The sequence below is a fragment of the Chiloscyllium punctatum genome, chromosome 4 (genome assembly GCF_047496795.1).
Source record: "Chiloscyllium punctatum isolate Juve2018m chromosome 4, sChiPun1.3, whole genome shotgun sequence".
Classification (NCBI taxonomy): Eukaryota; Metazoa; Chordata; class Chondrichthyes; order Orectolobiformes; family Hemiscylliidae; genus Chiloscyllium; species Chiloscyllium punctatum.
In genome coordinates this window covers 45,583,440-45,609,200 of record NC_092742.1, presented here as the reverse complement: position 1 = coordinate 45,609,200, position 25,761 = coordinate 45,583,440, and the positions used below count along the sequence as shown (strand labels likewise).

General features: G+C 40.5%; 1 protein-coding gene across 4 annotated transcripts in view; it reads left to right on the top strand.

Moving 5' to 3' along the window:
- Positions 1–25,761, top strand: part of cdc42bpb (CDC42 binding protein kinase beta (DMPK-like)) — a 206,973-nt gene that overhangs the window by 81,878 nt on the left and 99,334 nt on the right. For all 4 annotated transcript variants that reach the window (XM_072568555.1, XM_072568554.1, XM_072568553.1 and 1 more), the window contains exon 3: positions 25,361–25,444. In XM_072568555.1, the coding sequence (XP_072424656.1) occupies positions 25,361–25,444 (84 nt within the window). The remainder of the gene's footprint in view (positions 1–25,360; positions 25,445–25,761) is intronic.

The window sequence follows — 25,761 nt, the reverse complement described above, 5'->3', positions numbered from 1 at the left end:
TTAGATAAATGTGAGGTGCTGCATTTTGGAAAGCAAATCTTAGCAGGACTTTTACACTCAATGGTAAGGTCCTAGGGAGTGTTGCTGAACAAAGAGACATTGGATTGCAGGTTCATAGCTCCTTGAAAGTGGAGTCATAGGTAGATAGGATAGTGAAGATGATGTTTGGTGTACTTTTCTTTAATGGTCAGAGTATTGAGTACAGGAGTTGGGAAGTCATGTTGCAGCAGTGCAGGACATTGGTTAGGCCACTGTTGGAATATTGCGTGCAGTTCTGGTCTCCTTCCTATCAGAAGGATGTTATGAAATTTTGAAAGAGTTCAGAAAAGATTTACAAGGATGTTGCCAGGGTTGGAGGATTTGAGCTATACGGAGAGGTTGAATAGGTAGGACTCTTCCCTGGAGCGTCGGAGGCTGAGGGGTGACCTTCTCGAGGTTTATAAAATCATGAGGGACATGGATAGGGTAAACAGAGAAGGTCTTTTCCCTGAGGTTGGGGAGTCCAGAACGAGAGCCATAGATTTAGGGTGAGAGGGGAGAGATATAAAAGTGATCGAAGAGGCAACTTTTTCTCACAAGGGTGGTGCGTGTGTGGAATGACCTGCCAGAGAAAATGGTGGAGGCTAGTACAATTGCAACATTTTAAGAGGCATTTGGATAGGTCTATGAATAGGAAGGGTTTGGAGGGATATGGGTCGGGAGCTGGCAGGTGGGATTACATTGAGTTGGGATATCTGATCAGCATGGACGGGTTGGACCGAAGGGTCTGTTTCAATGCTGCACTTCTCTGTATCTGTGACACTCTACATCAAGCGTGAACTGAGGGAGGCCACCATTTTGTAATGGATGTGGAAGCAGGTTGGAGATAAAAAGAAACAACTTTGAGGTTAATATTGTCTTTCTTCTAACATCATTAAAGATTTCCAGCCTGACTACTTTTATAGACTAGAATTATGTTTTTACAAAGTCGATAGGGTTTTTACCATTATTTAATTTTAGGCATTTTTATATTGAATTGTTTTAAATCTCTTAAAACCATTATTGGAATGTGACAGTTGCTGGCAAAGCCATCATTTATTCCCCATCCGAATTGCCCTTGAGCAACAAATTCCTTGAATTCTTTCAAGGGAGGGAAACTTGTTAAGCACTTTGGCTTAGAATTTCAATCAGATTTCACTAATGTTTACAACACAGTTTGTTGTATGTCTGCCACACCAGTACAAAAGACTGAAAAATTTCAAGTTCAAATAAAATCCAGTACACGTTGAGTCTCTGCAACCTTTTTTGAAGTGCTTTAAAAATACCTTAAGCCATGTTGTTTCTGCCCACTCATCTCTTCCACTGTCAGAGATATTCCCTTTTTCAGGCTGTGGGGTGGCTGGCATGTTAACTGTTAACTCCCATGCCAGACCCACAACCAAGAAAGTGAATCAGCATGTTAGGAACTGATTGGTGAGCTTCATCAAGCTTTTTGGTCTAAATAACTGTTTGTCAAGCCATACTTTCCAGGCCATGCAGCAGCAAGAAAGTTTTGTGCCTCGAGAGTGTAGGGTGTGGTGGTAGGGGACTAAAGGCAGCAAGGGCGAGGCCTTCGGAATCATCCCCTTACCCCCTAACCTTTCCTCTAATTGCTCCCAGATTGGAGTAAGTCGAGCCATGGAGGTGGCAAGTTAAGATCCCATTTTGAGCAAATCCACAGCAGACTGTTCAGCCCAGCATCTCGTTGATGAGGTGGTGACTTGCACAATTAGTTCCCTGCAATCGGAAGGGGAAATTTGAGGCACTGGAGAAGGTGCAAAAAAAAATTTGCTAGAATGCTACATGGACTTTTTGTCAATAAAAGATTTGACAGGTGACCAGAATGAGGCCAATTATGTCATCCTATAGAAATAGGAGCAATGGTTCCTAGACCCCAGATCATAAATATAACAAATTCACTGAAATTCAGAAAAACACTTGTTGATCAAGAATTTGCTATCATAAGTACTGGTTCAAATGATCAGTACAGATGCAGTGAGGAAACACCAGACCAGCACATGATGGAGAAAGGAATAGTGCAATGTGCTGATCGATTTTGAAGGAGTTAAGAGGAAACTTGCGTCGAACATATGGTCCTGTTACACCAATTGGACTGTTTCTGCATTGGAGGTATAGGGTTTATGTAATAACTCAGAAAGGTGGCAGAAATGTGATGGATGGGTACAAAGCCATAGTGTAATTGTTGGGATGTCATGTTGATGTTGTAAAGGACCTTGGTGAGGCCTGTTCTCGTATACTGCATGAAATTCTGGTTGCTCTGTCAAAGAAAAGATATTATCAAATTGAAGAGGGTTCAGAAGAGATTTACCAGGATATTGCCAGGAATGGATAATTTGAATTATAAAAATAGGCTGGATAGACTTGGACTTTTTTCACTGGAGCATTAGAGGTTGAGGGGTAATCTTATAACGGTTTAAAAAATAATTGAGAAGCATAGATAAGGTGAGTACCAAGGATCTTTTTCCCTAGGCTAGAAGAGTTCAAAACTAGGGGGCATATTTTGAGAGTGGTTCGTGTGGAGTGAACTACCAGAGGAAGTGGTGAATGCAGATATAGTTACAATATTTAACAGACATTTGGATAAGCACATGAAAAAGGTTGCGGTGGGGGGGGGCTGCGGATGTGAACCAAACGCAGGCAAGTGCAACCAGTTTAGTTTGGGAACATGGTTGGATCATGCAATCAATATGATTAAGGGGGGACAGGAAATGATATAAAAGAGATCTTATTGCAGGAAGGACGTTTGGTTAAGTTGGAGGTTATAGAAGATGGGATAAGGTGAGAAGAATTAAGACATTAGAAAATGTTATGACCTCAGCTGATGGTAGTATTGAACAAGTTAGATCCTGGAATGAAACCTAGTTTGACAGATGAGTGTAATTTTTGCACTTTGGTTGCTGAACATAATCACACAAGGCTGCCAGTGTTCTCTTTAACAAAAGAATTCAAGTTTATTCCACAAAAAGAACACTCTGTATGTGTAAATTTAAGAAGTTCTTAACATTCAAAGCAAAACAACAATAGAACCCTTTTGCAAGCACCTAGTTTAAAATATTTATACTATACAGTCTCCGTGGAAAATCACTCCTATCTTAAGAATTCTGACTGAACAGACTCATTCCAGTTTTGAAGGTCTAGAGATATATTTTCCATCCAAACAACCTGGACTGACATTTAGTTCTCATGTGGAGATTTCTACTTACTAAAAACACTGGAGATTTTCAGCAAACTAACGGGCCCTTTTAATATGAAATTACTCTTCTGAACTGAAACCGGATTCTGGTCTCCAATCATATGTTTCTGTGTTGCTCATAAGACTTAGCATTGTGAACATCCAGCATGTAACCTCCCTGGTATCTGATAGAGACATTGTTAAATCACATGCTTTCTTGAAATTTGTTTTTAGTTCATTGTTCTGAACGTTTTTGAAAAAAATGTTGATCTTTACAGGTACCTCCACTTAAAAATCCAAATTTTCGCAAACAATAGCCTTACAAAAAGTTTAACTTGGACAATGTATGAAATATGCTTGAGAGAGAAAAAGATAGGTGAATGTTTGAACCCGTGCCTTAGCACTATTGCATCCAAACAGTTGGATCATATTATTAACATACGTTTTCCTCAAATTTCCATTTGAAACATTTTTACGTTTTGCTTTAAGAATTTAACTTGATTCTTAATTAAAGTGATGACAACTTAAAATTGAGGATAATGACATTTGCTATCATTTAAGCAATTAATGTAAAGCTACACTTTCGTTTTGAAATTTTGTGCGGACAATGTACTGTTTACAAAAGAATTGATCTAAAGTTGCTTTCGTGTGTTAATTATTGTGGAAGTTTGGAAGAACAGTAATGCTGATCTATTTGACCCAATTCTCGATGCTTTGGAAGTTAGATTGTATAATTCCTTCATTTTTTAGAAACTAGTTACTGTTGTGTTCAAATGGTATATACTAGAAAACTTTCTAAATGTAGTAACATTTTATTTATGTCCTTTTAAATGTCTAAATCTTTAGTGTTAGTTACAGAACTTAGGCTTAATAGATTATTATTCACTGCAGAGGGTGAGAATGCTTACAGGATGCTGTCAGGAAGAGGATATTTTCAGTGAAGGGAAATGGCGACCAAATGTGGTTTCCTGAAATGCATTTTGTGGTTTACACCAGCACAGTGAGAAATGTTGCCTAAGTACTATTGCTGTTACAAATTCAAAGGAAGATTTGTGGTTCAGGATCCTGGAATTTTGTAATGGAAATCATGTCAATAACCCAGTGATGATTAATTCAGAGCTGTCACGCATTGTTCTGAAGCACGACTAGTCTGGAGAGGGGAGGGGAGATCAGAGAAAGGAGGCTATACATTCAAGCTGATGCAAGCCTAATACTGTTTTAGTGATGCCACCTTTTATTAAAACTAGTTTTATGATGCTGGTCCCTCCTGCTTCTGATTATGCTTGCCTTGTTCAGTGGGTCTTTTAGATTGTCCATTTGCTTCAAACCTGGCAAGCTAACTTGAGAGACCCGTTTGGAAATTGACGGGAGCAATGAGGTACATACAAGGCAAAAATGTTCATAGTGAAGGTTGAAAGGATAGCCAGAATTATTCCAGAGACTAAAAGCAGTTTCGTTCCAGAATGAAAACTTTAACACCTTCAGCTAATTCCATTAGCATTGTGAGTCAACGGTGTGATCTAAAAATGTATCTTGTAAGTCAAGTTTGAAGTTAGCTTAATTTGGGTACTGTTGGGGAAAAGAAAAAGATTAATGCCATACTATTCAACTGAACACTCTGGAGTATTCTCAGATCCTATCCTGCACCAGGTCCAGCTTACTATGCCCTCCAAAAGTTACAACCTAGTCCCTAATATCTTTCATCTCAGTGTAAACTTGATGCTGAAATAAGGTGCGTCAAAACCATCCTGCAGAGTAAGTGACCCTTAAATAATTTCTCACTGTATTAAGCAAACTCTCAGAAAGCTCTAAGGCAGACACTTTTGGTCCTGAAAATTGCCAAGTTTACCTTCAGAGTAAGGGTGCATCACTCAAAACGTTGAGTGATGGATAAAGCTAGCTGTTCACACTGTTACACCGTGATTTTTGCCACAAAGAGGATGCTTCTACCAAGTCAAAATAAATACGCTCGTGCATGCTAAATGTTGATTTTTTTTTCCCCCTTGAATTGGTATTCTTGAGCATTGTTCCTTTGCGTGCACGATGAAAAGCTTCAAGAAATGTGCCCGTTTCTTCAATACTTCAGTAATATATTACCAAACAACTACTTTTGGTCCATTTATTCATTTGCTATTTGTGGGATCTTATTATATGCAAAACATGTGCCTTTTTGCTTACAGGCAGTGATTGCCTTCAAGACTCATTTATCTATTGAAAAATGCTTTGGGATCTCCTGAGGGTACAAAGGCACATATATGCATTTCTTTGAGATTTGGACCAATTTCAGTATTGAAATAGTGATGATTAGATAATACATCTTGAGGCTTCTGTGAAAAAAAAACTTATTGTTTGTATATAGAGAGAAATTTCAAATGGAAGTAATGTTTTTATTTAAGAAATTTCTGAAGCACATCTGTTTGGTTTTGCATATTTATTAGAGTCATAGAATCATAGAGATGTACAGCATGCTAACAGACCCTTCAGTCCAACTCATCCATGCCAACCAGATATCCTAATCTAATCTTGTCCCACTTGCCAGCACTTGGCCCATATCCCTCTAAACCATTCCAACTCTCATACCCCTCCAGATATCTTTTAAATGCTGTAATTTTACCAGCCTCCACCACTTCCTCTGGCAGCCCGTTCCATAAACACGCCATCCCCTGTGTGAAAAAGTTGCTCCTTCAGTCTCTTTTAATCTTTCCCCTATTACCCTAAACCTATACCCTCTAGTTCTGGACTCCTACACCCCAGGGAAAAGACCTTGTCTATTAATTCTATTCATGCCATCATGATTTTATAAACCTCTATAAGGTCACTCATCAGCTTCTGACACTCCAGGGAAAACAGCCCCAGCCTTTTCATCCTCTCCCTATAGTTCAAATCCTCCAACCATGGCAACATACTTGTAAATCCTTTTCTGAACCCTTTCAAGTTTCACAATATCCTTCCGATGGGAAGGACACAAGAACTGCACATAATATTCTAGAAGTGGCCAAACCAATGTCCTGTTCAGCCGCAACATGACCTCCCAACTCCTATACTCCATGGACTCTTACCCAGTCACTCTCTTGTCATGTGGGCAAACATAACACCCAGTTTGTATACAATGTCCTTCAAATTGACATCAGGTAAATGACCGATTTTCCATTTTAGTGAGATAGTCAAAACAAAACACTTAGGCCCTTTTGGGGTACAGTGGTAATGCCCCTACTCTGGATAGGGAAGCCTGGGTTCAAGTCTCACTTGCTCCAGAACACTAAATTGTTCTATGTCTTGTCTAACTAACGAGATGGATTCTGGGTAATCCAAAATGGAGGACGGGAAAAAAATTGTGGCTGTAAGAGCTGCTCTTTTTTTTGTTAGTTTAGATGTTGGAGTCGATTTCCGCGAATTCCAGGAGCAGCAATTACTGTTTTATATGCTAATGCATTGTTGTGGAACTTTGGGAGTATTTGCTCTTTTTAATTCTATAGGCTAGTCACAGCAAGTCATGTCTTGCTTGAGGGTGCGCATACACTGGCAGAGGATGCAGTTTACAGAAAGATGATACAAGAGGGTATCTGCCTGATCGGAATCATACAATACCAGGTTATAGTCCAACAGGTTTAATTGGAAGCACACTAGCTTTCGGAGCGATACTCCATCAGGTGATAGTGGAGGACTCAATCCTAAAACACAGAATTTATAGCAAAAATTTACAGTGTGGTGTAACTGAAATTATACATTGAAAAATACCTTGATTGTCTGTTGAATCTTTCATCTGTTTGAATACCATGATAGTTAGTGTGCTAGTGTGCTTCCAATTAAACCTGTTGGACTATAACCTGGTGTTTTGATTTTTAACTTTGTATACCCCAGTCCAACACCGGCATCTCCAAATCATGCCCGTTTGGAATGATGTAAAAGCTGCCATTTTATTTATCAAGAAGGAGCAAGGGACTTTGAACCTGTTCTAACCAAGTGTTTTGTTTTCCCTCTAATCAATCTGTTCATCCCCTAAGAATATTGCATGATTTAATAAGATTACCCTTGGCCGCCCCCATTGCCACAACAAATCTAACTGCAAAACAGAGGAACAACACCTCATCCTTCGCTTGGGCAGCCTACAGCATGCAGGACTCAACATTTTGAGTTCTCCAATTTTAAATCCCTTCCCTCTCTTCACCTCGCCCCCCCCCCCATATCGACCAACCAGGTTGTAACCTCCATCTATGCTCCCACTCCCTTTATCTGTGGCTCCCCTTACATCCAGCTCTAGTCTTGAAGAAGGGTTAAAACCGAAATGTTGACTTCTCCATGTTTCAATGCTGCCTGGCTTGCTGTGTTCTCCCAGCCTCCTGTTGTCTACCTTGGATTCAGCATCTGCAGTTTTTTTTTGTCTCAATAAGATCACCTGCCAGTCCTAATGAAGGGTCCTGCACAAAATGTCGACTCTTCTGCTCCTGTGATGCTGCCTGACCTGCTGTGCTTTTTCCAGTGCCACAATTTATTGACTCTGACTCTCCACCCTCTGCTGTTCACCCTTTCTCCATTATTCACTGATATCAACTTAGTTCCGTACATGGTCACATCTCATTAGTTAGATAAGACATAGAACAGTTTAATGTTCTGGTGTAGGTGAGACTTGAACCCAGGATGCCCAGTCTAGAGTAGGGGCATTATCACTGTACCACAAGAGAGCCTAAGTGTTTTCTTCTTGACCATCTCATTCAAATGGATTAATTGGTTGTTTATCTAATGTCAGTTTGAAGGACATTGCTGTGCATAAACTGTGTTATATTTGCCCACCTGGCAAGAGTGACTATCTTTCAGTTGAGCCTTTTGGGTAATACTAAAGCCATAGAAGATACTGTATAAAGTTCTTTACCACTTTAGACAAACTTCAGGATAAACTCTACCCATCAACTTATGAAACTCTTCCTCAAGATAGAATCATGTAATTGAGGAAATTAAGCTGTTCTATGCCTTGTGTAACTAACGAGGTGTGACCATGTATGGGTCTAAGTTGATATCAGTGAATGATGAGTAGCTAGTAAGTGTCAGTTGTATACATATTTGGCTTTGGCAGAAGCACGTTGATGTGTACAGTAGTTCTTTTTGAGGTTACGTTCTTACAATTCAGGCAGTTCACTGTTTCTGTTTACAAAAGGAACACCCCTAGACACACACTTCCTCTGGGCACAAAGTTCTTTCTAGCAGACTGGCTTCCTAAATCTGGCCAGCTGCTGTCAACAAAAGAGGGAATTGAGTGTCTGAAAGTGCTTGGTTGTTCCTTCCTGTTCACCAAATGAATTTTGAGACCGTATTGGCTTGACTGACCGCTGATTGAGTCACAGGTTGATTAAATGGTTTTTAAGATCCATGTGCTTCCTTTGCGGAAATTGCTGTAAAGAATCTGCCCTTGAGGTCCTCTGTGTATGTATTGTTTTACACAATAGCAGTATAGTTCTCTTGTACCTATGGTCTGTTGTAGTTCTCTACCACTGAGGCGCAAACTCATATAATCAGCAGTGCAGCTTTCAGAAGCTGTATCCATAATGTCTATGTTTTTATGCAAGTCATTGTACAACATATGCATATACAATGCTCTTTAAGAAACAGATTTTTGGAGTAAAGATTCAATTTATTCACAATCTATAATGGAATTACAAATTAATTTATGAAAAGTTAAGCATGCATCTAACTTTCTGGGCACTTACACATGTAATTTAGAAGAATGGTGGGTGACCTTATTGAAACATGTGAAATGTTTGGGGGGTGCGGGGTGACTCGATAAGCTGAATGTCAGGTGGACCTTTCTTGTGGGGAGACTAAAATGTAAGGGACATAGTTTCAGAATATGAGGTTGCCTCTTTAGAATCATAGAATCCATATAATGTGGAAGCAGGCCAATTGGCCCATCAAGTCCACATTGACCGACCCTCACACCCCTACCCTTTCCCTGTAACCCTGCATTTCCCATGGCAAATCCACTTAGCCTACACATCTCTGGACACTATGGACAATTTTGCATGGCCAATCCACCTGATTCCCACATCTTTGTGACTGGGAGAAAACAGGAGAACCCAGAGTACACCCATGCAGACAAAGGGAGAATGTGCAAACTCCATAATGTTGCCCAAAGGACAAATTGAACCTGGGTTTCTAGGGCTGTGAGGTAGCAGTACAAACCATTGAGTCACCATGCTGCCCTTAGTGATGGATTACAATTGAATAATGGCAGGTTATTTTTCCTTCAAAAAGTTGTGTATGTATGTGTAATTCCTAGTTTGTAGTAGAGGCTGGTTCTTTAAATCAGTTCAAGGCCAATTGAGTTAGATTTTTCATAGACCAGAGAATTGAAGGTTATTAGGGTGGATAGGAAAGTGTAGCTGAAACCACGACCATATCAGCTATGATCCTGTTGAATGGCGGAATCAGCTTAAAGGTCTAGTCTTCTGAAGTCTTATCTAATGGGAATGGTTCTATACATTTTTCTATCCCTTTTGCTTGTATTAAACTGACAATGGAGAGCTTAACAAGATTTAGTGGCCCATGTACAAAAACTGGTAAAAGCTACCCAACGGGTGGGGAAACCAACACAAATGAAATGGTGGGCCTTTATCTCAAGCAAACTGTAATACAAAGTTGGAAAGGTCACACCACAGTTGTGTAAAGCACTATTTGGAATGCACCTGATGTACTGTGTTCACTTCTGGTCACCACAACTGCACAGGTAGGTATTTTAAACCACCTGCTCAGATACATTGACAAACCACTGGAGCAGGTGGGACTTGAATCTGACCTTCTGGCCCAAAGTTATTGGCACCAGCACAGCACCACAAGAGCTGCCCTCACATGGGATAAACAGGCTTTAAAGGGCAGATTTTCTAGAATGGTTACGGGGCTAAATGGGTCAAATGTTAAATGTTTTAGCAGATAACCAGCAAGCAGTAGCCAAGGAAATGAAGTGTGCACATAATCAAACCTATTTGCACATTGCTTTTTTTTGTTGTTGATCATTTCATGAACAATCGCATGAAAAGGCTGAAGTGCTTGTGCATTGCCCATGCAAGTATGAGCATGGAGATCACATGCTTTGCATTAGTGCATCCTATTTTTAATGAATTGATAAAGCATGCAAACAGTCTCACCTGGATTCCCAACTAGCTACATATCGTTAGTGGTTGTGCGACTTGAGGCCATAGAAGGACACAACTTTACCATACCAGCACGTTATGCATTCTGTATTACTAACCTGCCATTATAAGTAATGTGTTATCTCATTTTCTGTAGAAAAGGAATAGTTGTGGCACTGCAAATTGCCATTTATTTCTTCTAACTTTAACCCTTGAGGCTTGAAAACGAACTCAACCAATTTAAATTGACAATTATACGTTCAGATTTGTTAACTTGAATATTTTCTTTGTAATAGCTCTAGCTATTGTGAAAAAATGTTTATTCCTTTCAAAACTGCAAGAAATTTATGGGAACCAAGATAAATAACGTTAGTAATAGAATCATAAGAGTTAAATCGCAGAGGGAGGCCATTCAGTCCATCCCGTCTGCACTGGCTTTCCAAATGAGCATCATAACTTGGTGCAATTTTTCTGCCTTTTTACCTTGGCACATTTATTTTAATCTCTAATGCCCTCTTGAGTATTCAAAATGAACTTGCCTCCACCGCAGTTCCAGACAGAGCCTTACAGACCTAATCTACTCAGTGTGAAAAAGTTGTTTATCCTCATATCCTATTTGCTTCCTTTTGTAAGTTACTTGAAATCTATGTCCCCTCATTCTTGATTCTTTTACAAACAGAAACAGTTGCTGCTTATCTACTCCATCCAGCCCTCATGATCTTAAACCTTTGTCATAACTTTTCTTTACATGGGAACATCACCACCTGCAAATTCCCCTCCAAGCCACTGACATTTTGAATTGGAAAGATATTTCCGTTGCTTCACTGTGGCTGGGTCAAAATCCTGGAATCTCCTCTAATGGCATGTGGGCCAACCTTGAGTATATGGACTGCGGCAGTTCACCACTGCTTTCTCAAAGTCAACAGTGGACAGGCAAGAAATGTTGGCCAGCCAATAACAATCACATCCAATGAATGAATTAAAAAATAAAAGCCACCTTCTCTCCAAACGGAACGGTATCAAGCTCTCTAACCCACCCAAATAACTGAAGGTTATCATCCCTAGTACTATTCTTGAAAATCTCTTCTGTGCTTTTCCGCAGTGCATTCATAGCCTTCATAAGTCTGGCATCCAGAACTGTACACCACACTACAGTTGATGTCTAACAGGTGTCTAATTCAGCATAACCACCTTTTTCCTTGTACTTTGTGTCCCTATTAATAATGCTGAGGACACTATGCTTTATTAATTGTTTTTCGCCACCTGTCCTGCCATCTTAAATGACCTATGCATATCTGCACCTGGTTCCCTCTACTCCTACAGTCCTTTAGAACTATAATCCATTTTTTATTGTCTGCCTATGTTCTTCCTTAAATTAACCTCGTTCACTTTTCTGAATTGAACTTCATCTCCCACTCACTCCTCCAACTTGTGTGTCTTTTTGAAGTGCTACACTGCCTGCCTTACAGCTTGCAATGCTTCCAAGTTCCAGATTATCCTCAAACTTTGAAATTATCCCCTGCACACACAGATCTAGATCATGAAAAGCAAGGGTCCCAATACCAACCACTCAGGAACTCCAGTTCAGACCTTCTGCCAGCCTGAAAAATATTAATTGACAACTATTGTGTTTGCTATCCTTCAGCCAATTATATATCCATGTTGCTATCATCCCTTTTAATCTGTGGGCTGTAAAGTTTCTCCCAGGTCTTTTGTTCAGTACTATATTGAATGCATTTTGGCCATCCACGTACATTACATCAACAGCATTACCTTAGCAGCCTATCTTCCTCCAAATTGACAATTTTATCCTAAATAATTGTTACTATTAACTTACTCACCACTGAAGTTTACCTGGCGGGTCTGTTGCTGGGCTTATCCTTTTCAAAAATTCATCCCAAGAAGAAGAAGCATACTTGGGGCAGGATGAGGCAACCATAGTTGGCAAGGGAGCTCAGGGACAGCATTAGAGCAAAAGAAAAAACATGGTGAAACTTAGTGGGAAGCTGGAGAATTGGAGAACCAGTAAAAATCAGCAGTGGATAATTTGGGGAAAAAAAACCAGTAAGGGGGGAGAAGATAGATTCTGAGAGGAAGCTAGCTAGTGATATAAAGTAAGATTGCAAGAGTTTGTTTTAAATTTTAAATGATGAGAGAGGCGCAAGTGGACATTGGACTGCTAGTAGCAATGAGGGGCAGAGAAATGGTGAAGGAACTGAATAGGTATTTTGAATCAATTTTCATAATGGAAGACAAATTAATGTTCTAAATTGGGAAAAGGCCAATTTTGATGTTCTTAGGAACTTTCAAAAGTCGTTTGAGGGCGGCTGTTCACAGGCAAAAGGACGTCTCGTAAGTGGGAGGCGTTCAAAAGTGAGTTAATAAGGGTTCAAGGTCAGTATGTTCCTGTTAGAGTGAAGGTTAAGATGGGCAGGAGGGGGGACCCCTAAATGTCTAGAGTTACTGAGAACCTGGTCAAGAAGAAGAAGGCATATGATATATATGCACCTGGGATTGTGAATTCCTTGAGTATAAAGGCTGTCGGAGTGCACAAGAAAAGTAAGGCGTGATAAAACGGGACATGAGCTGGCATTGGCAGATAAGGTAAAGGAGAACTCAAAGGGATTGTACAAGCACGTGAAGGGCAAAAGTGCAACTAAGGAGAGAATGGAGCCTCTTAAAGATCAACAAGGTTGTTTTGATGCCGAGCCACAAGAGATGGGTGACTGAGGTTGTTGGGAGGGAAAAAAGCATTTGGCATGCTTGGTCTTAATTGGTTAGGACATTGACTTTAGGATTTTGGATGTTTTGTTGCAGCTGTCAAAGATGTTGGTGAGGACATATTTGGAGTACCACATACAGGTCTGGCTGCCTTACTGCAGGAAGGATAATGTTAAACAGAAAGAGTGCAGAAAAGATTTATTTGGATCCTATCTGGACTAGGAGGTTTACGTTATAAGGAGAGACTGGATCAGCTGAGAGACTTTTTCTCTGGAGCGCTGGAGGCTGAGGGATGACCTAATAGAAGCTTATACAATTATGAGAGGCATCGATAAGGTGAATAGTCAAGGTCTTCTCCCAGGATAGAGGGGTCTAAAACTAGAGGGTGCATTTTTAAGGTGAGACAGGGAAGGTTTAAAAGGGACCTGATGGGTAACTTTTTCACGCAGAGGGTTGTTTCTAGATGGAGTGGACTGCCAGAGGAAGTGGTTAACACAGATACAGTTACAACATGTAAAAGGAAAGGTTTAGAGAGATGGGCCAAGCACAGGCAAATGGGACGAGTTGTTTAGGTTTCCTGGTGGACATGAACAAGTTGGACCAATGGATCTGTTTCCATGCTGCATGAGTCTGTGCCTCTTATCTAGGCAGCTCAGAATTGATTGTTGATCATTTTTAAGGGAAAATACCCAAATTAACACTTTTTAGAAGATAGTCCATTACTCAGTTACAGTTTTCCCACCTACATTTTTGTTAGTTTATGCAACCTCAACTTTGTTCTTGTCCCATTGAATTGTCTGTCGTCTTCATTCTAAACCTTATGGTACATTAATCACAGATTCCTAAATGTTTACCCACTAAAATTTATCCACTTTTATCATTTATCATTTTCAAGAACCAGGTCCAATAGAGCACTTTTTCATGTTGAACTAGACTATGACTGCGGCCAGAAATTCACCTGAACACAACCTAGGCACATTAGCCCTTCATAACCCAACTCCCAGTCTGTATTTGGATAGCTAAGGTTTCCAACATAACTGCTGTATAATGATGGCATCTCTCAGTAATTTCCCTGCAGATTTGTTCCTCTGCAACCAGTCCACTAGTTGGCAGTATTTAGATGACGCTGACCAATGTAATTGCACTCTCCTTGACCCTTGGATCTCGCCAAGATTCTGTCTTTGAACCCTCCAAGGGTAGCCTCTTCCTCCAGCACTACAATGTGCTCGTTAACCAATCCTACCACCCCTTCCCCTTTCCTCCCTTTCTATTTTTTTCTCTCTGAATACCTTGTCCCTAGGAATATTTAACACCCAATTCTGCCATTCTTTGAGCCAGGCCCCTCTCTCACCACAAAATCGTATTTTCAATGGCAATCTGTGCCTGTAAATCTCCAACCTTGTTAACGATACTTCATTCACTCACAGGTGTAATAACCCTGATTTAAGCTACTTTACTTTCTCCCATACTCCAACTCCACATATTAAATTAGTATTTTCTGTTTTGATAATATATCTCTCCAAGTCTTTTGTGAACCTCCAATATTTCTCTCTAATATCATCTCTTGGTTTCCACACTTCTGCCAAATTACATTATAGCCCTCCCAACAGCATTACCAAAACACCCCACAAGTTTCTCAGTCCCAGCTCTGTTCTTTTCCAGAGATTATCCAATGTCTAGGGCTCTGATGCTCTTACTCCTGTGCCATCTTTCCAATCACCCATTCATCTGCCTTAATGTATTTGGAAAGGCAAGGACTGATGAGGGATCATCAGCATGGCTTTGTGCGTGGGAAATCATGTCTCAAACTTGATTGAGTTTTTTTTGAGGAAGTAACAAAGAGGATTAAGGGCAGAGCGGTAGATGTGATCTATGTGGACTTCAGGAAGGTGTTCGACAAGGTTCCCCATGGGATACTGATTTAGCAAGGTTAGATCTCATGGAATATAGGGAGAATAACCATTTGGATACAACTGGCTCAAAGGTAGAAGACAGAGGGTTGTTTTTCAGACTGGAGGCCTGTGATCAGTGGAGTGCAACAAGGATCGGTGCTGGGTCCTCTACTTTTAGTCATTTACATAAATGATTTGGATGAAAGTATAAGAGGTATAGTTAGTAAGTTTACAGATGACACCAAAATTGGAGGTGTAGTGGACAGCGAAGAGGGTTACCTCAGATTACAACAGGATCTGGACCAGATGGGCCAATGGGCAGAGAAGTGGCAGATGGAGTTTAATTCAGATAAATGCGAGGTGCTGCATTCTGGGAAAGCAAATCTTAGCAGGACTTCTACACTTCATGGTAAGGTCCTAGGGAGTGTTGCTGAACAAAGAGACCTTGGAGTGCAGGTAGATAGGATAGTGAAGAAGGCATTTGGTATGATTTCCTTTATTGGTTAGAGTATTGAGTACAGGAGTTGGGATGTTATGTTGCAGCTGTGCAGGACATTGTTTAGGCCACTGTTGTGTGCAATTCTGGTCGTCTTCCTGTCGGAAAGATGTGAAACTTGAAAGGATTCGGTAAAGATTTACAAGGGTGTTGCCAGGGTTGGAGGATTTGAGCTATAGGGAGAGGCTGAACAGGCTGGGGTTGTTTTCCCTGGAGCGTCTGAGGCTGAGGGGTGACCTTACAGAGGTTTACAAAATCATGACGGACATGGATAGGGTAAATTGGCAAAGTCCCTGGAGTCGGGGAGTCCAAAACTAGAGGGCATAGGTTTAGGGTGAGAGGGGAAAGATATAAAAGAGGGGCAACTTTTTCACGCAGAGGGTGGTATGTGTATGGAATGAGCTGCCAGAGGATGTGGTGGAGGCTGGTACAATTGCAACATTTAAGAGGCATTTGGATGGGTATATGAATAGGAAGGGTTTGGAGGGATATGGGCCGGGTGCTGGCACGTGGGACTAGATTGGATTGGGATATCTGGTCAGCCTGGACGGGTTGGACCGAAGTGTCTGTTTCCATGCTATATATCTCTGACTCTATCTTCCTAATTCTAGACTCATGGCACTGGGAGAAATCTGGTGATTACTACATATGGCATCCTGCTTGCTAATTTTCTACTCTGTTTTCTACCTCAACCATGTGCTATAAAAATCACTTTCTAGCTTCCTGCTACAGTCATCAATGCTTTATTCAGACACAGGGTTTCAGATGATTGATAGCTGCCGCTATCAAATCAGTTGCCAGTTAATACTAGGTCAGAGTCTGACTTTTACTCTAAAATCAAACTTGGAAAGATTTGCCAGTTATTTTCCACTTTGAACCAAATGAATATGACAATCTTTTAAACTGACAGTTAAAGCAACATATTTAGACAAATGATATTCTCTTTTTTGACATACCATTGTATGTCTTTGCCAATCTAAAAGAGTTCTGAAAGGAAAACATTTGAAAGGTAAGGATTAAAAGGCACAGATTTACATTGTAGAGGAATGTAGTGGCCTTGATCGTCACCCACTCGAATCACCCGAAACCCATCAGCAACTCACTTGAAGCCCAACCTCCTGACCCAAACCACAACATCAAAACTCAACCATTCTCCAAACCCCAGTTCTGTGTCTTTTTTACCCGCTTTCCACTCATGTCACGCTATTCCTTCATCCACATAGCTCATCTTATGCACTTGCCTTCTCTCAGTGGCTATCGAAATGACTTTGGGGCCTTTAAGCACCTTGGACTGATGAAGGGTTAAGTCCAAAATGTTGACCATCTTACTCTTCAGATGCTGCCTGACCTACTGTGCTTTTACTAGCACCATACTCATTTGGCCCCTCAAGTCTGGTCCACCAATCATTATGATTATAGCTGATCAAGTTCATTGTCCTAATCCTTCCCTCCGCCACATCCCTTGATCCATTTAGCCATGAGAGCTACATCCACATTCTCCTCGTAAAACACAATGTTTTGGCCTCAACCACTTTCTGTGGTAGTGAATTCCAGACTCACCATTCTCTCAATGAAATAATTTCTTCTCATCTCAGTCCGAAAATGTTATGCTTGAAAGTTTTACCCTTAAACTATGACCCCTGGTTTTGGACTCACCAAGCACTGTGTGTATCTTTCCTGCATCTAACTATCTAATCCTTTTGGGACATTGTAGATTTCTGAGATACCCCACCCCCTCCCATTCTTCTAAATACCTTTGAATATTGTCCTAGTTGACTTGGTTGCTCCTCATATGTCAGTTTTGCTATCTAAGGAATCAATTTGATATACCTTTGCTATACTCTGTCATACGGCAAAAACATCCTTTCTCAGGTAAGGAGACCAAAGCTGCACACAGTATTCAAAGTGTGGCTTCACTAATGCCCTATATAATTACAGGAAGACATCCTTATTCCTGGGCTCGACACCACTCGATATAAAGATCAATATATAGTTTGCCTTCTTTACTGCCTGTTGCATCTGTGCACTTGTTTTCAGGGGCTGGTGCACAAGAACACCCAAGTCTTGTTGATCATTCTCCTCTCTCAATCTTTAGCCATTCAAATAACAATCTGCCTTCCTATTTGTACTACCAAAAGAAAATAGCCTCAAATTTATCCTAATTGTACCCCATCTGCCATGCAGCCCGCTCACTTAGCCTGTCCAAATCACATTGCAACATCTCTGCATCTTCCTCGCAATCACCCTTGCATCCGGCTTCATCTCATCTGCAAATTGTGAGAGGTTGTATTTATTTCCCTCATCTAAATCATTAACATCAATTGTGAATAGCTTGGACCAATCCCAGCAGTACCCTACTACTCTCTGCCTGCCATTCAGAAAAAGTCCCTCTTTGTTCCTATCTGCTGATCAGTTTTCTATCTGTCTTAATACGCTGCTGCCAGTCCTATGTGCACTAATTTTACATATTTATCTCTTATGTGGGACTTGTCGAAAGCCTTCTGAAAGTCCAACTAAATAACATTCATTGGCCTTCCCCATCAACTCTTCTGGTTAATCTCCGAAGAATTCCAGTAGATTCGTGAAGCATGGTTTGGCCTTTTGTAAATCCATGTTGACTGTATCTGATTTCTAAGTGCCTTGATGTAACATTCTTGATAATACATCCCAGCATTTTCCACACCACTACTAACTGGTGTATAATTATCTCTTTCCCCCCCCCCCCACCTTAGCTAGCTAGCCTCCATGCATCCACTATTCTGAAGCCACTTCCTGCACATTTAGGTTATCAGGCCTGAGGAGTTATTGTCCTTTGACTCCATCAATTTCCCCAACATGTTTCTCCACTAATACAGATTTACTTCAGTTCCTCCCTCCCATTAAACCCTGTGGTCTGGTGCATTACTCATGTCCTCCTTTGTGAAGATAGTACAAATTTAGTTCAAAAACAGAAATTGACTCTTCAGATCCTTCATCAGTTTTGATGGACTCAAAACGTTAACTCTACTTGCTCCCCAACAGATGCTGCTAGATCTGAGTTGCACCATCAATTTCTGTTTTTGTTTCAGATATGTAGCATCGTTGTTCTCTGTTTTATTTTGAGTTTAGTTCATCAGCCATTTTTTCGTTTCCCAATATAATATCTCCCATTTCTGACTCTAAGGGACCTATATTGGTCTCTTTACACACCTATATAAACTTTTACAGTCTGTTCGTGAGTTCCCTGCAAGCTTACTCTGTTGCTGTATTTCCCCCTTCTTAATCAATCCCTTGGTCCTTATTTGCTACACTGTTCCCAATTCTCAAGTCTGTTGTTTTTTCTTTCCAATTTGTATGCCTTTTTTGTTTTTGCATCTATTACTATCTTTAACTTCCCTCGTAAGCCATTGTTTGGTCACTTGTTCTCTTTGCACTCTTGTGCCATTTGGAATGAACAATTTTTGTAATTTATCCATTTGTTCTTTGAATGTTTGCCATTGCCTATCCCCGTTATCACTTTCAATAACTTTGCGTAATCATCATAGCCAATTCAGCCTTCAAACCATTGTGGATTCCCTGAAGATTCAGAACCCTAGTCTCAAGATCACCTGTGTCACTCTCCACCTTGATAAAGAATTCTATCATATTATGGTTGCTCATCCTGATGGGGTCTCATAACTGCAGTACCAGCTATGCATTTCTTATTGCATAATACTCCGTCTAAGATGGACTGTTTTCTAGTTGGTTTCACAACGTAATAGTCCAGAGAAACATCCCATTTATGCTCTAGGTATTTATTCTCTCAAGTGTTGTAACTAATTTGAATCTCCCAATCTATATTTAGATTAAAGTCACCCATAATTACAGGTAGTCCTTTAGCGGATACATCTCTGATTTCCTGTTCAACATACTTCCCAACATTACCACACAGTGGTCTGTATATTTCCCCATCAATGGTTTTTGCCCCTTGACATGTCTCTATTCTACCCACAAAGATTCTACTGCATCTGTGCTAAGATTTTTATTTTAATATTACATTTATGTTCTCTTTAACCAATAATGCAATTCCACAGCTTTTTCCTTTTTGCCTGTCCTTCCTAAATACTGCATATACCTGGATGTTCAGTTTCCATTTGTGGTCATTTGGCAGCCATGTCTCTCTAATCACAACTCCAACATCTTTTACCCAGGGTAGGAGAGTCCAAAATTAGAGGGCACAGGTTTAAGGTGAGAGGGAAAAGATTTAAAAGGGTACGGAGGGGCAACATTTTCATGCAGAGGGTGTGTATGTATGGAATGAGCTGCCAGAGGAGGTAGTGGAGATTGGTACAATAACAGCATTTAAAAAGAGATCTGGATGGGCAAGTGAAAAGGAAGGGTTTAGAAGGATATGGGCCAAATGCTGGCAAATGGGACAAGATTGATTTAGGATATCTGGTCGGCATGGACGGGTTGGATCAAAAGGTTTGTTGATGTAACATACAATTCTGACTCTATAATACCTGTTTATATCTATTTGCATGATTAATCAATTCACTAGACTGCAAAGCAAGCTTAGATCTCATGGAATACAGGGTGAACTAGCCATTTGGAAACAGAACTGGCTGAAAGGTAGCAGACAGGGTGGTGGTGGAGGGTTGTTTTTCAGACTGTAGGCCTGTGACCAGCGATGTGCCACAAGGATTAGTGCTGGGTCCACTGCTTTTCATCATTTATGTAAATAATTTGGATGTGAAATAGGAGGTATGGTTAGTAAGTTCACAGATGATACCAAATTTGGAGGTGTAGTGGACAGCGAAGAGGGTTACCTCAGATTACAACAGGACCTTGATCTGATGGGCCAGTGGGCTGAGGAGTAGCAGATGGAGTTTAATGTGGGGTGTGGTATTTTGGGAAAGGCAAATCAGGGCAGGATGTATATACTAGGAGAAAGTGAGGACTGCAGATGATGGAGATCAGAGTCGAAGAGTGTGGTACTGGAAAAGCACAGCCGGTCAGGCAGCATCTGAGGATCCTCTGGCAGTGTGTTCAAGGCACCCACTATCCTCTGTAAATAAATTGTCTCTCACGTTTCCTTTAAACTTACCTCTCACTTTCAATCTATGTCCCCTGGTATTTGACACTTCCACCCCAAGAAAAAGAATCATGGTCATACAGCGCAGAAACTGACCCTTTGGTCCAATTCATCCATGCCGATCAGGTTTCCTAAACTGAACTAGTTGTATTTGCCTGCATTTGGCCCATATCACAATAAACCATTTTGACAGTCTTTTCCATATATACTATGTGGAAAGGTTGCTCCTCAGGTCCCTCTTAAATTTTTCCCATTTCACCTTAAATCTGTGCCTGCTAGCTTTAGACTCCCCTACCCTGGGGGAAAAGATTGGCTTTTCACCTTATCTCTGATTTTATAAATCTCTATAAGATCACCCCTCAGTCTCCCATGCTGCGGGGGAAAAGTCCAAGCCTGTCCAGCCTCTCCTTGTAACTGAAATGCTGTAGTCTCAGTAACATTCTTGTAAATCTTTTCTGCACCCTTTCCAGTTTAACAACATCCTTCCTATAGTTGGATGACTAGAATTGTATGTAGTACTCCAAAAGCGGCCTCACCAATGTCCTAACTGCTATACTCAATGCTCTGATGAATGGTGTTAAAAATCTCAACACCAGGTTCTAGTCCAACAGATTTATTTGGAAGTACTAGCTTTCAAAGCACTACTCCTTCGTCAGGTAGCTGTGGAGCAGGAACATAAGACACAGAAGTTATAGCAACACATCAATGTCATGCGTACAACTGATATAATATATTGAACAAACCTAGATTGCTATTAAGTCTTTCATCTTTTAGGAAGGGTTGCAAGTTTTGGTTCATTAATATGTAAATCCCAGAACTACTTTCAAGTCACATTCCCAAGATAACTTGAGGTTTCACAAAAAAAGTGACACCTCTGATCTGACAGTGCATTAAAGGTGTGAGGTTAGAGTCTATCTGGATTCCAATCTTGAGTCAGACTGGTTCTATTTCCAAAGTAGGAATTTATAAAATGTTACATGGATTGACTGCCTGCCGATTGTGTTTTTTAAACAAAATAGAGTGTACCTGCAATTACAGTTCTTCAAATGCAAAGTCAACCCATGGACTTGTGTGTGTGTGTGTGCATGCATGTGAGGAGAGAGAGATAGTGGGAGAGTGCGTGTGAGTATGCGAGTGTTTGCCTCTGGGTGGGAGGGGTTTGTGAGAGAAAGCGTATGTATGAGAGAGGGGTGTGTGTGTGTTTAGTATAATGGGATCACGTGTAGTGTGACATGAACCCAAAGTCCAGGTTGAGGCTATCCTCCTGAGTACTGAACTTGACTAGCACTTCCAAATAACCTGTTGGACTTATAACCTGGTGGTGTGTGATTTTTAACTTTGTCCACCCCAGTCCAACAGCAGCACCTTCACATCATAGTTGATCAATGAAGGTAAATGTGCCAGTTGCATTTTTTACCAATCTGTCTATCTGTGCTGCCACTTTCAAGAAATTGTGTACCTGTACCCTTAGGTGTCTGTGTTTGACAATACTCCCCAGAGTGCAACCTTAACTTTGTAAGTCATACCCTGCTTTGTCTTACAAATGCAACACCTAGCATTTATCTAAATGAAACATCCCCCTTTAGTCCATTGGCCCAGCTGCACTTGACTTGATAACTTTTATACACAGTGCCCTGACCAATGTAGGCAAGTATGTCATACGGCTTCTTTACCATCTTGTCCACTTATGTTGCCGCTTTTAGGGAACTGTGAACTTGCAGCCCAAGTTTCCTCTGTGCATCAGTGCTCTTTAAGGGTCCTTCGTTTACGGTATACTTTCCTCTTGCATTTAAACTCTCAAAATGCATCACCTCACATTTGTCTGGATTAAACTGCACCTGCCATTTCTCTGCCACACTTTCCAACTGATCAATATCCTGCTCTATCCTTTTGACAACCTCCCTCACTATCCACAACTCCTCCACTTTTCATGACATCTGCAAACTTAATTAAACAAGTCAAATACGTTTTCAACTGTATCATTTATATGTATTACAAACAACAAATCTCAGCAGTAGTCATTAGCCACAGACCTCTAGTCAGAATAACACGCCTCCACAAATACCCTCTTCCTTGCATGACCAAGCAATTTTGTACCCAATTTAACTCTCCATGAGTCCCATGTGACTTAATCTTCTGGACTAGCCTACCACAAGGGATCTTCTCAAATGCTGTATTAAGGTCCATGTAAACTAAATCGACTGGCCCTACCTTCATCAGTTACCTTTGTCATTTCCTCAAAAACTGAATCAAATTTGAGAGTCAAGACCTTCCTGGCACAAAGCCATGCTGACTATTCCTAATAAGTCCATCCTTTTCCAAACATGAGTAAATTCTGTCACTGGAGGAGAAAGTGAGGACTGCAGATGCTGGAGATCAAAGCTGAAAATGTATTGCTGGAAAAGCGCAGCATCCAAGGATGTCCGAAACGTCGATTCTCCTGTTCCTTGGATGCTGCCTGACCTGCTGTGCTTTTCCAGCAACACATTTTCAGCACTAAATTCTGTCACTAACAATTTTCTTCAATAATTTCCCTACCACTGATGTAAAGCTTACTGGCCTATAATTTCCTGGCTTATCCCTATTGTCCAGCTTAAACAAATGAACAATGTTGGCTATTCTCCAGTCGTCTGGGACCTCATCTGTGGCTAAAGAGGATACAAAGATCTCCATCAAGGCCCCAGTAGTCTCCTCTCTTGACTCTGTGTCTTGGGATAAATCCCATCAGCTCCTGGCTAATTATCTACCTTAATATTTTTTAAAACACCCAGCACTACCTTAATATCCACATGCTGTAGAATATCAACATGCCCCTGCCTAATCTTACCATCATCCATAATCATCTTGGTGAATACCAGTGCAAAATACTCATTAAGTACCTCCCTCACTTCCTCTGGCTTCATGCATAAATTCCTTTCTTTATCCTTGAATGGATCTACCCTTTCCCTAGCTACTCTCTTGCTCTTAATATATGTATAAAATGCCTTGGGATTATCCTTAATCTCACTTACCAAGGACATTGACTACTTTTAGCCTTCTACTTCCTTGTTTAAGCTCCTTCCTGCTTCCTTTGTATTCCCCAGGGGTTTTGTCTGTTTTCAATTGCATAAACCTAACACATGCTTCCTTTTTTGCCTAAACTTTCACTATCTCATATTATCCAGGGTTCCTGAATCTTGCCATTCTCACCTTCCACCCTCGCAGGAAAATGCTGGTCCTGAACTACATTAACTGGTCTTTAAAAGGGTACTACATGCCAGATATGGATTTACCCTCAAACAGCGGTCCCCAGTCTAATTTTTCCAGTTCCTGCCTAATACGGCTGAAATTAGCCTTACCCAAATTTAACACTTTCATTAGAGGACCAGTTTTATCCTTATCCATAAGTATCTTAAAACTTATGGACTCAGGTTTTACTTCGCCTGGAGCTGTCCCTGGTATTTTCAGGTTACTCAGCAAAGTTGCTGGAGTATGGCAAACGAGCTGGCTTTGGTACAGGGTTTTGTTTTTTTTCTCTCTCCTTTCTTGGTTACAGTTGTTATTAGAATGTGTACATTTCTGACTTGAACCAAGCAACTGGTGATGGCTAGCACTAGGGGACATAGCTTTAAATTGAGGGGTGATAGGTATAGGACAGAAGTCAGAGGTTTCTTTACTCCAGAATAGTAGGGGTGTGAAATGCCCTGCTGCAACAGTAGTAGATTCACCAACTTTAAGGGTATTTAAATTGTCATTGGATAAACATATGGATGAAAATGGAATAGTGTAGGTTAGATGGACTTCAGAATGGTTCCACAGTTTGGCGCAACATCAAGGGCCAAAGGGTGTATACTGTGCTGTAATGTTCTATGTTCTAACTGATAATGGATGATTAAGAATTTCAAAGCTCACGAGGTTTAATTTTAAATGACTTCTGGTTTGTAGTCTTGATAACCTGTCAATTTTACACACAGATGTCTGACACCCTATCAAATTTACCTGAATAAAGCTTTTCAAATTTGTTGTTTTAACAGTTCCTCATATAATTTGAAAAGACAGCTGAGCAGAAATTGCTAGAAGCTGATTGAAAAATATTTTTTTGTTTCCGAGTTACGTTATGCATCTTCAAGATACACAATCTAACTACTAAATAAAGTTACCAGCTTTGAGTCATTTGATAGTTAAAGGGACAATAACCAGAAGGTGCAGATTTAGTGATTGGCAGAAGAACCAGGGCCTCATAAGGAATCATGTATTTTAACACAAGTAGTTTGGATGTGGAATGCAGGGTGGCTCAGTGATGAGCATTGTTGCCTCACAGCATCAGGGACCTGGGTTCAGTTCCTGCCTCGGGCGACTGCCTGTGTGGAGTTTACAAGTTCTCTCCGTGTGCGCGTGGGTTTCCTACCAGAATCCAAAGATGTGCAGGTTAGGTTGATTGGCCATGCTAAATCGCCCATAGTGTTAGGTACATTAGTCAAGGGTAAATATAGGGTGGGTTGCTCTTTGGAGGGTCGGCATGGACTTGTTGGTCCGAAGGGCCTGTTCCATACTGTAGGGTATCTAACCTAATCAAGTTTCAAAAGGCTATTGGAGAAACACTGAATGAGAAGACAATGACTGACTTATAAATAAAGAACAAGGGAATGGGGATATCTGACTTGCTGTTTGAAAGAGTTGATGCAGTGTCATGATATCCCAGGTTGCTGTGTACTAGGATTCAGTGTACTTAAGCAAAATGTGTTAATTATTTTTGGAAAGGTGTATGACCATAACTTGCTTATGGAACAGATAGTTAAATTATATATTGATTCTGTCATTTGTCAGGTTTGAATTGATGAATAATTTATAAATTGAGATTCAAATTTTACGTGTTTGTTCTTGCAGGTGGCAGTTGTGAAAATGAAAAACACTGAACGTGTTTATGCTATGAAAATACTCAATAAGTGGGAGATGCTGAAACGTGCTGAGGTAAACATGGTTTGATGTAGATTTCAGTATGTTCTAGTAAACCGAATTTCCATTTTGGGATGGATCATACAAAGAGGTTTGGCTAATGATGCTTTGAATTCCAGTGGAAATATGCCATGGCATAATTCTCATGGTTGAATCTTATAATGGTAATATAATACGATTCTGCAACTAATTGTGTGTGTTGTTCTGAGTTTTTAAAAAGTTTCTTTCCCTAAGAGAAATTTAGCTGGGAAATATTTGCAGGACTCTCAAAATGAGTGCCATTGCAACATGTTCATTTCCTTAGCAGAGTGGCTTTTCAAAATAAATATTTT